The sequence below is a fragment of the Triplophysa rosa genome, linkage group LG15 (assembly GCF_024868665.1).
Source record: "Triplophysa rosa linkage group LG15, Trosa_1v2, whole genome shotgun sequence".
NCBI lineage: Eukaryota > Metazoa > Chordata > Actinopteri > Cypriniformes > Nemacheilidae > Triplophysa > Triplophysa rosa.
The window spans coordinates 12,604,409-12,618,384 of record NC_079904.1 but is presented as its reverse complement, the minus strand read 5'-3'; the positions used below and the strand labels follow the sequence as shown (position 1 = coordinate 12,618,384).

The 13,976-nt window shown below is 38.5% G+C and overlaps 1 protein-coding gene across 5 annotated transcripts in view; it reads left to right on the top strand.

Annotated features, from left to right (window-relative positions):
• Positions 1-13,976, top strand: part of palld (palladin, cytoskeletal associated protein) — a 76,085-nt gene that overhangs the window by 50,267 nt on the left and 11,842 nt on the right. For all 5 annotated transcript variants that reach the window (XM_057352750.1, XM_057352755.1, XM_057352751.1 and 2 more), the window contains 2 exons: positions 10,979-11,635; positions 13,150-13,288. In XM_057352750.1, the coding sequence (XP_057208733.1) occupies positions 10,979-11,635; positions 13,150-13,288 (796 nt within the window). The remainder of the gene's footprint in view (positions 1-10,978; positions 11,636-13,149; positions 13,289-13,976) is intronic.

Sequence of the window (13,976 nt, the reverse complement as noted above, 5' to 3'; positions counted from 1 at the left end):
AATGAGCCTTTTTATGTTGGCCTGACATCTTTATGGAAAGTTGGACATTTCCTTCACGGGTCTGGTGGGGAGTGTGGAGCGCATGGAGCCGTTTGGCTTGGGCGGGAGCCGCATTGTGAGACCAGATCTGGGTCAAGCAGCCCCAAAGCAGGAACACGCTCTGCCAATGCCTGTAATCAGAGAGAGCGCTCAAAATCAGCATTTCCAGTCCATTTCTGTGTGCCAAGATGTATTAGAGATGGTTCTCCATAGTTTGACTAGTCTGTTAGTCAAGTCTTATTCCTTAGAATAATTTTAGAGGTGATGCTTTAATTGTTCTCTCTTAAACAGCACCGATGCTGATGAGCATCAGTCAAATTTAAAAAGTCAGGTTATAAAAACAAAACCCATGTCCTCTATGTTTAACCTGACCAGTTAGTCGACTAGTAGTTTATGCAACAACTAGCTGATTTTGAAAAAGTGTTGTTTTGAGCATATTCAAGAACATGTAAGGTCCTCTTTATGTACTCTGTTGACCTCTTTAAACTCAACGGCCAAAATTGGAAGATTCCTGAAAACCTTGCTCACAGTAACGTGGCGAGCATCCAAATGATTTAATGCATGTTAGTGGCTGTGCTGGCGGGAGAATGCATCCGGTTCAGCTTTTCTGTGATCGACAGCACTGCTGTTACATTAAGAACTAATGGAAGGATCAGACTTGGTATCCTGCTCTCATTCTCTGTCTGTGGCATGAATACTGTGTCTCGATGGGTGAGTGTTTATGTATAGGCTATGTATCTGCAGGGAATCAGAGACGCTAGTCTGATCCCGCAGTTGGCCTTGGATACGTTGCACGATTGTTCTTGCAATCCAAGAACTTAAAAATCTGTGCTGATTGTAAAAAATATGCTTATTGAATTAGGTTGTGTGATGGTGTATAGATTATGCATTTGTATTTTGCATGAAGTGGATTCTTCAAAAGTACCGAATGCTGTATACGAAAGTGAACTGAGCTGGCAGTGGCAGGGTTTGGGTGTGGTAGTATTGTATCCACTAAGTTTAAGGAAGGACTGATTTAACAAATGCTTAGGCTGAATGACTATACCACATCATTGCACGACGTTGTAAATGCAGAAAATTTCGAAATTCATTTACATCACAGCACCACCACCATTCTGACTCAAGTTTTCCAGCTTGCAACTGTAAATGACTGTGTACTGTGATCATATACAGTACGTGTCCAGGCATTTGGATCTATAGGCTCTAATCTGATGAATCAGTTCTTAATATTAAATCAAATGATTAATTATGATTAATCATCAGTTTAGCAGCATGCTGATGTAATGGTGATGTCACAAAGGGTGTGGTTACAAGTGAATAAAGGTGAGCAGTGTGAATCGGGTGTACTACAATAGCGTGTATGTATGGTTTTTGGGATATCTCAGCTTCCTCCATCATACTCCTTAGTCTCGGTTTGCTCGGTTTCATAAACGCATTCCATTGTAGTGCATTGTCATGTCCAATATGAAGCAGGTTTTGTTACCCCAGTAGCAAAAAGCATTTGTGTTTGTTTTGGCAATGTGGCTTCAGTTCAGCTGTTCAGATAAATTTTGTAATATTTGACATGACTGTGTTCTTTCACAGCCTGATACACAAACACAGGCTGTGAAAGCCTTTTGTACAAAGCTTATTTTTTAATTGTTAGTTTTCAAGCATTACTTTATTTTATTTCAACACATGCACGCACACACAATTCAGGAGGTGCTCTGTAAACACAGGGAGTCCTCTATTATCAAGTCTTTAAACTCAACAACTTCCTGTCTTGTTGAAACTGCTTCCTGTGATTTGCAGCCGGTTAACAGTTGAGCTTATGTACACGCATGGAAACATTCACACAAAAGGCACGTTTTTACTCTGAAATCATGTGTGTATTTGTATTGTATGTATTTGACCCCAAAGCACGATAATGATGCCTATAGTATAAGCACATCTGCGGGTTTGAATTCAGCTTTTATACGTTTTAAGCAGTGATTTGAATCTGGTGCAACATGGTGTAAACACAACAATTACATCTGATCTGAGATGTTTAATTAAAGGGGTAGACACAAGAATTTAGCGTGAGAAGAACAAATAAAGGAGATGAAAGGGAAGAGTAAGAGGATGAAAAGAAGATAGGATTTGAAGTATGAGCAACTTTACAACACAGCCTTATTTTCATTCTCATCCAATTAAATGTGCCCTTATAGACACGATGCACGGTCACTTCCGCGCTTACGCTCAGGGTGCGAGAAAACGTCCGCTGCCCCACCGGAAGCCATTCAGCTCTACCTAGAGCTGTGAACATGACGGAGGAAAAGATGAATATTTGTACTCGCTGCTTACATAAAGTTCGCCGGATTACAATAAACAATGTTCGTCAGCATTGCGAGACTGTCAGCTGCTAAAATGGAGAAGACAGAACAATGATGGGAGAACAATGCTATTGCTATTAGCATCTAGCACATAACGTTAAGGCTGGATAACACTGAATGACATCATCTTTACACCGAGTTTATCAATGATTTTCAGCACTTAAATATCTTTACCTTTAAACAACGAATTTGTATGAATCTGACCAGATATCAATAACACATTTCCCGGTAAGACACATTTGTCATATCTGTCATATGGCTCTGATATGCAGGTTAGCTGTAAAGAAACAGACACATGTACATAATTCACCTTAAGTTGATGACAGTAACTTGAATGTTGATGTTTTTTAATAAATGTTAACGTTCTCACTTACCTCCCATTGTTATGTTACGAGTGTGATTTTCAAATCATTCATACTAGGCTATATGTATTTTCTCAGCTCACAGTCAGAATCAGATGACAGAGGAGATCAGCGACATGTTTCAGAATTATTATGAACTCAGTGAAGCCACAAAGTTTAGGAGCAGGACACACCAAAGGATAGCTGTGAACTTAAGCTTCAATTTATTGTTTAAATTTTGTGTAGTTTTCCAAGGATCACAGACAAAGTCGTACTGTTAACCACAAGAAATATGAGAAATGGTTAAGAGGGATAACAGAAGAACAGGGACATCTTTTTAAATAGTAGTGAGCATTTTTACTGTGTATTGTGAGAATTTGATATAGACCATTAAATGTAATCATTTTAAATATTAAAATATTTTACTTTACAATATTCCAATATAAAACCTTATTTAAATCAAAAGCATTTGTTTGACGTATTTAATAGTTTTTGTATTTGCATTTTACCTAACAATGTCTCTGTATCAGTTATTATATACAAGAAGCTTACATTAATGGATTACATATTGATAATAGAGTATCTTTATTATCATGTCACAGCTGCATACGAAATTTTAGCTACACACAAAAAGTACACACTAAGAACAATGATATGGACGACTGCACGAGCACATATAATGCATTACGTACATAAACAAATATGCACCTGTACTGAAATGTCTAAGTATATATTTATATAATTACTTTATTATTATTTACATTTCAATCTATACAACTAAAACCAAATTTATGTATCCACAGTGTTACGTTTATTCTTTAGCATTAGCTAATGCTAGCGCTTTCACCAATAAACCATTTGATCTTCAGTAGCTGACGTGCTGTGGCTCGATCACATCTGCACTCTTAAAGTGATGACAACAAACTGTAGTACCAGTTAATGTTTAAATCCTGACGTGTAATAAAGTAAATCCATGCTCGGAACATTATTAAATCTCTGTGAAGCTTCATAAAAAGGGACACAGCCATGCCTGAAGGAACCACAGTCACGTGTGTATTTAAAAGCTGCAGGTCATGACTAAACAAAAGTTTTGTATTATAGCACCCGTTACATGTTTAATATATAGTCTTTTAACAATACGATGTATTTCACTAATCTATATTACACGTTAATTCCCCCAAAAACGAGCGCTGGTAAAGCACATTTGCTATGGGTGAATACCACCCGGAAGCTTTTCCGCCCCCTGAGATTTTACCGGAAATACGTAGGCAGCACTCCGTGCATCCAGTCTATTTAGGCCCATTAATCTCTATCAGCAATGCCCGATTTAGTGACATTCACATCAATTCTGTGTCATGTCATTGGTTCACTCTACATGAAAGAATGTGATTGGTGGACTAATTAGTCAATGTGCAGTGCACTGACCCGCATCTTTCCATTTTGTTTTTAAAGGGCATGTAATTTGCATTATTTTGCAATTACAGTGTTTTATAGTGGAACAAATGTCACTGCCTCAAAGCTGATGAGTGTGTGTCTGACCTCATGTCACGACTCACGATAGTGTTTTAGTGGTTTAGTGTATCATTCCAGCATATGCCTGTAGTTAGCCGCTCTCATAAGACTAGAAGACTAATGCAACAGTTTAGCTCCCTGTCTGCATTTGATTCAGATACAGCACGACAGACTTCAGAGGAAGATAAGAGGATCGCAGTAGTGAGTAAGACAGAGGAGGAAGAAGAAAACCAAATAAGAAACGGACTGACAGGCAAGATAATATAGACTTCCAGAATTCTTTGAGTAGGCTGGATGTGGAAAGGATGGAGTGACTACAGTGAGTTTACATCAGAGATGTACTCTTTAGACTTTTTATGTCACCAGGAATAAAAAGTTTGTTTAGCAACAAAAAGATCATTTAAAATTTTTAGGTTAGTTGCTTGTGTTTTAAAGGGGCAGTTTGTAACAATTTTGCAGTAAAATATCCAAAAACCACTAGGGCTAGTAATATATATTTTGTTCAGCTTAGTACTTACAATATCTCAAATGTTTCCAACTACTTGTAAATCGTTGGAAAATCACCATTCTAAACATTGACACGGGGCTGTGCAGTTGCCTGTCAATGGATTCATATCCGCGTTCCCCTTTGTTACAACCTTTACTGACGTAGAAACCGCATGACAACTGTGTCGTGGACAGATGCAGAAGTGGTGTCTAGCGTCTAGCAAACCACTAGCTTGTTTCGAGCAGTCACTTATTTCTGGACCACAATTATTCGCAACATTTATAAAACTTGACCACATCCGCTAACATGATTTCTCGTTCCAGTCTGATTGATGGCCATAAGCGGTGGAGTTGAAGACAACAGATCCAATCATTCCACACTCCTTCACAGCGTCATCAAGCTACGGCATTGTTGTTGTTTTGATCGTGCGCCATCTAGCGGCGGTTTTTAAAAACTGTAGCTTTAAGTTGTTGTGCATAGTATAATATATTTTTGTAGTCTAAGTCAAGTTCTGACAGCTAATATGTGAAAGTGTTCTGTTATCATGTTGATGTTTACATCATTACCATAGCAACCAATAAAGATACACCAGATATTAACTAGCCTATAGACGGTTTCATCTTAACAACATAAACAAACGTTACTGTACATGCGCACTTTTGTGACCCCAACTGAACTTCCGGTATACATTCACAAACAATAGAGTGCCTGTATGTTATTTCTGATAACAATCAAAAGAAACCGGGAAAAAACGTTACTTGGCTAAACTTGTCTCTCCGATATTTTGAATTTAGACTCCGATACCAAGCTCATCCGCTAGATGTCAGTGTACCATATGGTTTCTTTAAATGCGACCGAACTACAGGACCCATTCAACTAATTTTTTATTTTTATAAAATGAACATACAACAAAATTCAACAAATCGTTTATTTAATACAGTAAAATAACAAGGTAAATTAATATTAACATAAATTAAATAAAATAAAATTATTATTATTAGACACTAGCCAAACACAAACCGGAAGTTAACTGGGGGTCAGGTACGCACGCGCGTCCGTTGAAACGGTTTCATCGAATGCAACATGACCGTGTGTACAAGCAGTCCTATAGTTTGATTTGAAAACTAAGATTTTTATGCAGTGTGAACAAATTGTTTAAGCAAAGTTTAAGCGAAGCTGTTTAAGTAAGCTGTAATCGGCTGAACAGTTTATGATTTAAAACAGACTTGATCAATTTCTGTGCGTGCGTGTATGTGTGCGTGCGTGCGTGTGTGTGTGTGTGTGTGTGTGTGTGTGTGTGTGTGTGCGCTTTAAGCAAGGTCACGCTCATTTCTCTGGGGTTCCAGTAAAACAGTGGGAACTGCATTTGTGTGCATTTGGTAGACATGTACCTAAATTAAACTGGAATGTGTGTAAGTGCAGGAATGTGAAGTGTATGTTTTGTGTTTGTGTAAGAGGGTCTGCTATATCTCCACTTGTAACAAACCTTGTAATTTGTTAGAAAATTTGAGTGAATTACTTCATGTGGTCTTTGACTGAAGTCCGTTGTTATTTAAGAAGCGCTTCATGCTATCAGCATATGGAACCATTATGCATCTTTCCATTAGTAACCCACTGAAATCTACAGTAGCGCCCCTTATTGTGTCATCAGGATACAATGCTGGACCCAAAAACCTGTGGGAACAGGGAGTCATAGCAGAGAGGTTTGCGCATGTGCTTAAAGGGATAGTTCTCCCAAATATGAAAACTCTGTCATCATTTACTCACCCTCTGTCATTTTAAACCTACATGAGTTTCTTTCTTCTGCAGAACACAAAGGAAGATATTTTGAAGAATGTTGGTAACCAAACAACAGGGGTACCCATTGACTTGGTTTTGTGTCCATACAATAGAAGTGAATGGGTACCACCGTTGCTCGGTTAGATTCTTCAGAATATCTTCTTTTGTGTTCTTTGTAAGAAAGAAAGCCATACAGGTTCAAAATGACAAGTGTGATTGATGTCAGAATTTTTTTTTTTGAGTGAACTATCACTTTAAATTGGGCGATGAGTTCTGGTGGTCATGCAGGTCACTTGAGTTAAAATCTAGCTCTCAGTATGCTCAGATCCTTTTTATTCCCCAAACTTTCCTGTACTCTCTCTACCGCTCTCTCACAAAATATGACACATGGAATACCCTCCCAGCCTCTGTTGATGATCTCAAATCCTAAGCAAGGGCCCCTCGAACATTACGAGCTGGTTTAATTTTCCTATCCAGAGCTGTTCGTGCACTTCATAGAAGCCACATCTAAGATGAAAATATACCGTGTCTGAATACGGTGTAATAAATAATCTGAATTTAAGGGCGCACATAATGCTACCTATTTATGGTCACTGTGCCTTTTAAGGCAAACTGATTATGTCAGTACTGGCTGACCACCCTCCATCAATTCAGGTTAGAATTCCACAAATGCAACAAGGAAAGTAAGCAAAGAAACCTGCAAAGCTATTTTTAGAAAGCGGGTCTGCGATCGTACATTGTGATATTTCTTGAATGCTGGAAACTATTAGGTGGGATATTAAGAGCAGGAGCAGTGAGGGGGATATTTCTGGAGGGACTTGTAATGCCAGACCTCCACCGACCGTTAACCGGCAACTCTTACTCAGAAGAGAGAGAGAGAAGCAAGATGAAGAGGGAAAAAAAGCATTTCTGAGGTAAAAATGTGGTAACAAGAGCAAGATTGAAGTTCTTGTTTAAAAAGAAACGAGGAGACAGAATTTAGAGACGTGGGGTTTGCAGGGATTGAAATTTGAAGAAGTGAGCCTGAACGCTAGCGCTTCAGACTCAAAACAGAGCCAAAAAAGGAATGAAAGCACAGCAGCCCAAGCTCTCGAGTCCAAGAGCCTTTCACCAGCTGCCAAAATATTCCTGTAAGAGACTCCAATGTACAGGCGGTTGAAAAAACAGAAAGATGTTGAGGAGACAAAAGGAGAAGATGGTTATTTATTTGTTTAACGTGATATCAAACATCCGTCGGAGATTGCTTTGTTTAACCCACCAAACGTATAAATTAAAAATATATAGGCAAATGCATTTTAAATGATCACGATTAGCATCATAGTTGTTAGTATCAACTTGTATACATGACATTTGGAATAAATGTGTATGTTGCCTATATACAGTATATGATGGGGCTAAACTGAAGTGTTATTTTCTTTAAATAACCTTTTTATTTAAAAATATTTATTGATCTTGTGCTTTAGGTTTTGTGTTACACCTTGGCATCTTACTGACACACATTGCATATTCCCCATTTTTCTCATTCTCAACACAAACTCCAAGGAGTTCTCAGCTCGCTCAAACTTGGATAGAGCGTCCACCTCATCCATTTGAACAAAAAAGAGAAGCAGGGAAAACACATTGACTCATTAGTTGACATCTGGAAATAATTAGGTTAAACAGGGTTCGGGATGTGACAGGCCTACACCCCCCAATCCCCTCACAAAGCACACTGAGAAATCACACCAACTCGGATTCAGGAGATTCAGGAGGACTGGCAGAAAAGCACAAAGCCGCACTTTACCATGTTTGTAGCTGCACGGTAAATAGTCAATGGCGCGCTGTTTATTTATACAGAAGGTGATGTGGTCAAATTTCAGTAAAAGGCATCTTAGCAGATTCTAGCAGAAGAGGTAATGGGATGAGAAAGTTGGGAACCAAACAGCACCGGCACCCATTCACTTCTATTGTATGGACACAAAACCAATGCTAGTGAATGGGTGCCGGTTAACAACGTTCTTCAAAATATCTTCTTTTGTGTTCTGTGGAAGAAAGTCCTACAGGTTTGAAATGACTAGAGGGTGAGTGAATGATGACATAATTGTCTTTTTTGGATGAACTATCACTTTAATGTGCGAAAAAAATATCAGAAGAGCAGGTTGGGGTTTGTGCACATTATTTCTTACAGACCATGCAGTGACTAGAAGGTTTTTCAGATGATGGAAAACTGTAGGCAGCAAATATCTAGTGTATAGAAAAGCAAATGACAGTGTGGAGGTCAGTCCTGTGTTTGTATAAGTGGGGGGAACCGTGACTTGAGGCCACGGGTTTGACGCACGTACTGCAATGCTCAATCATCCACCCACATTAACACGACTCGCACAATGTCTCTGTTTCACTTTCTTTCTCTACGTTTACATGCGGTTGACATCATAATTTAAACTTTACCCAAGATAGCATATCACTCTCTTTTCACTGGATTTTCATTTCTTTATTGGGGGGTATTCTACCCCCCAATGTGTTTTTATTATATCACTCGCTGTTCTTTGTGTGTGGCTTTGTTGATTTATTTAAAATAAAAAGACAAAATTACCTGTTCATTTTGTAGATTTAAAGTTTTAGCTTCTTTGTTTTACATAAGCGATACGATACTTTACAAGTTTTTTTGAAATTTTGAAGGGCTGTAGCTAAATGGTGATGCTACTAGCTAATACCAAAGACCATTTACGGAAGTCGTGCCATGTTTGCAACGCATCTGATCAGCTATTTACGTCATAGCTAGTCCAATCTGCTTGAATAGGGGGAGGCATATATTTCTAAAATCGCTGGCAAAAATAAAAATCAAACCGCATATTTCCCGCTAAATTATTAGACATGACTTGAACTGTGTCTTAACTTTGGTTTGCTTAGCTTAAATTGCGCTAAAAATAGCCTTTTTCGAGGTCTCCTCATCTACTGCACCTAAGTGCCTCACGAGAGCCCCGCCCCAGAGAATCGTCAGGCTTTACTGATTGATGATTGGCTCGTTTTACTGGAAGGCAGGACTTCCTTCGTTAGAGCGTCCATTTTGAGCGTTGCATTCCTCGCCATTCATTGTAACATTGTTAATATTAATATCTTTGCTAATACACAGAAATGTAATGACTTTAGCTGTGACTATATTCATACATTCATATGTTATATAGCATGTCCTTGGTTTTGGTGTTGTTTCATAGCCGTTTGGATCAAAGCGTCTGCTATATGACTAACTGTAAATGTAAATGTAGCTGTTACCATATAACATATATACTGTATGCAGTGTTGGGTGTAACTAGTTACTAAGTAATTAGTTACTGTAATATAATTACTTTTCCCTTGAAAAAGTAAAGTAAGGGATTACTCTTATTTTTTCTGTAATTTAATTACAGTTACTTCTGATGTAATTAAACTAAATACTTTGTGTAATATGTGTGTGTGCAGAAGAGGAATTGACATCAAAATTCAAAGTCTAACTTTAAAATCCGTGCTTTAATGTATAATTCTCACATTTGTAATTACTAATAATACTTTATGTAGTTTAATATTATTTATTTGAATGAATGAAAAGAGCCGTTTCATGTCTATCCTTGAATCACTTAACTCATCAAGGTTGATGTAGGATATAGAAAGTAATTAGTAATAAGTAATTAAATACTTTTTGAAGAGAGTAACTTGTACAGTAATCTAATTACATTATTGAATGTGTAATAAGTAACTAGTAATTAATTACTTTTTCAGAGTAACTTACCCAACACTGACTGTATGTCTTAGGCTACTCATGGTTGTGGGGTGACATGCAAAAGTCGTCCGCCATATTACAACACAACAAGACAAATGCGTTTGCTAAGCTGACACGGCGTTACAAAGTATCCTGAAAAAAACTGTAATATTGAGTCAATATCAAAACAGAAAGCAAAACATTTTCACATGTGAAAGGCTATCCCAGAAGCTGTGCGATATCGTGGAATCTTTGATTTTTAAGGAATAAAAGCTATTGATTTATTATTACTTAGTGATGACAGCAACAAAATTGTGTACAATTTTTCGTATATGGTCGTAAAGTTTCGTATATGGAGCAGTAATAGTTGACATCTATGTATCTGTGTACAATGTAGCCTATACACTCTAAAAAATGTGTGTTGGTTTCAAATTATGTTCAGTTTTATCCGTTTTTGTGTTTATCCGTTAGATTGTTGTCTTTCTCATTATTAGTTTATTGTATAGTTATATTTCATCACATTTTTTATTTGAAACAAGCTGTTGGGTTCATCCCTATTTTACCCAACGTTGGTTTAAAACAACACAGCAGTATTCTTTTAGTTGTTTCAAGTGAATTATTGTTTTTTTATTGTTTTTTTTATGTGCAACTGTACAGCTAGTTGGTTCTATTAACTCCCAGTTTTTTGTCGTGTATAGATGCATTAATGAAAAGTTAATTCTAAGCATTTCTCATTTGAATTATTCCTCAACAGAAACGCCGCACAGCTGAAGCAGCTTCAAGATCAGATCCTCCTAGAGCAGCAACAACAGCCAAATCAAGAGGTTCCTCCTCCTCAGCAACCTTCACAGGAAGTCCCACCTCCATCTCCTCCTCTCCCACCTCCTCCCTCCTTCCAGGAGCTGGAGAGCAGCACCATGCAGACCAGCACCTTCAATTACGCCCGACCCAAGCAGTTCATCGCTGCTCAGAGCCCCACGACAAGCGGGGGACCGATGGGATACAGCACCCAGTCCTCTACCTCCTCAAGCTCCAGCATCACCTCCCCGTTATCCCCCACGACTGTCCAAAAACCGTTCAGCCGCATCACTCTTCCGCCCTTCCAACAACAGCCGCTGCTGTCTAAAGGAAGCAGCGTGGAGTCTCCCAACTCTCCCTCTTTCCCTCCACCACCTCCACCGTTCCTCAGCTCCAGCAATCTCTCCTCTCCCTCTGGCTCGGCACAGGATTTCCCTCCACCTCCTCCACCGCCCCCTCCACCTGTCACATCAAGCCCCACCCGCTCAGAAAGCTCCTCCCCCTTCACGTCCACTCCCCCATCACCAGCCGGGTTTTTGGTATCGGTGCTTCCGGTCTCACCTCCTCCACCGCCAGTGAATGCACTGGGGCTGCCCAAGGGTAATGGCACAGTGTGAGTACCCACAATTCTTTGCTACAGTTCACTCATTCTTAAAGGAATAGTTTACCCCAAAACGAATATTGTTATCATTTACATATCGTTATGTTTTTACTCGTTCCAAATCAATCAATTGTTGTGTTAAAATACAGTTTCTCTTATTTTTGTCTGTATTTTCCCCCATGTTTCCATTTCAGAATATTTTTTAGGGGGGGGTTGAAAGGATTGTACTTGTCTAGGTGGGTCCTGAAACGAAAACGTTTGGGAACTCCTGCTCTAGACCACTGTGCATGACATACAAAGTAAACTCTTGAGATAATGAGTAATCGGGAGTGCTGCCCTTGTTTTCCTGTTGCTGTGTAGATGATATATTTGCATTCTTACATGGCATGTTTATGGAGACACAGGGACCAGTGAGAACTGAGGAACCTTTAGAGCCAGCCAGGCCTGGGTGTATGAGAACGAGAAAGAACATTTCTAGAAAGCACCTCAGATAATATGAGAATGATCCTTCTTGAAGGAATTCTTCACCTATGTCACTTTACAAAGTGCCCAAGCCGTTCAATTACAATAGTCCTCTCTCCTTACACATTCAACTAGAACCTTTCGTTTTCCCACATCTATATTCTTTATATTCTCACGTTCTTTTTTTCTCCTGCAAGTGATGTACAGTAGATAAAAAATGAAGTACTGGAGAGCCCAGGGCTTGAAAGGCCGTTTCTCATGACCTGAGATGTGGATCTTTTGTGAAGTTGATCCTGTATGTAAGACGCTCATGAAACATGAGTTTAAAACCCACTCATCCATCAGCGATAAAGAAAGAGGAAGAGCGCTACCCTGATTCAAAACCGAAGCTTCCCCTCTTCGTCTTTATTATCTCCCACTACTAGTTCATCTCTTACATTCACTCCTCCCTCGCTCTCTCGCTCTCTTCCTGGCATTCCAGAAGAGGGGAAAAGATAAGGGATCGCTGTGGAATTCTGAAGAGAGCACACATACACAAACAGATCACGAAAGTGATTCACGCATCCCAGAGAATACTCAATAAATGTCAGAAATTGCAGTTTATTATTTATTAGGGTTGAGTTCGGTTGTTTTGTTTGTGTTTGCCAGGATTTGATGCATGGGCAGTTACTTATTAGATCCTATAGTTTATGTAATCTATATCGATCAGTCATTTGAAGCTGTTTCTATTTTCTGTATTCAACACAATGAGATCTAAACCTGATTTAAAATGTACTAATCCATCAAAATATGCATTTCAAATGAATATATTATTCTTTGTATCAAGTGTTGACCTGTCCTGATGGTTCCTTCGGAATTAGCATTTTTGTACTTTTAGTAAAGTTTAGACTGCTATTCGTACATGCTATTCTACGACATTGGCACGCTAGAGAAACTGGATTTCATTAGTCTTTCAACACCTGCTTTATCAAACACAGCTGTTTCTGTACCTGAACGAATGGCAAGTCTATTATTTGTTGAAATTTAAAAGCATTTTCTCTGTTGTTATGAATGTATGTTGACAGGGCACTGCCTCGTAGAACCACACCCCGTACACCACGCATCTTCTCCGATTCAGATATCCAGGGCTCCAAAGATGCAGTCATACAAGACCTGGAGAGAAAACTGCGTTTCAAAGAGGAGCGACTCAGCAATGGCCAACAGGTTTGTGATTGTATGCTTGTGACTAAAATTATGTTTGCAGCATTAAAGAATTATAATATAGTTGTACTAGACAATTAATACAAATTAACACGTTACTAGCATTACCACATCAGTAATCATACATTCAATAATACAGGTGGCTGTTTGACTAATAGAAAATCTGATTTACCACATAAAGGAATTTCACCCAGAAGTTACGTTTATGTAATTGCTGTGCATCTTCCAACTTAAAGGAACAGTTCACCCAAAAATACAAATTCTTTAATCATTTACCCTCTTGTCATTTCAAAGCTGTTTGATTTTTTTTCTTCTGACGAAGAAAGAAGATATTTTGATAAATGTTGTTAACTGGTACCAATTCACTTGCATTGGTTTTGTGTCCATACATATAAGTGAATAGGTGCCGGCACTGTTCGGCTTTCTTCAAAATATCTTCTTTTGTGTTCTGCGGAAGTAAGTCATATAGGTTTGAAATGACAAGAGGGTGAATAAATGATGACAGAATTTTCATTTTTGGGAGAACTATCACTTTAACAGATTAGTAAAGTGAGTCGCAATTGGATATATTGTGTTTTAAAGCTTACCTCTGCCAAAAAAATGAAAATTCTGTCATAAATGACTCGTCGTAAACAAGTCGTTCATCAACCCTAGTCAATAAAATTAAAGAAATAAGTAAAAAGCACTAGTG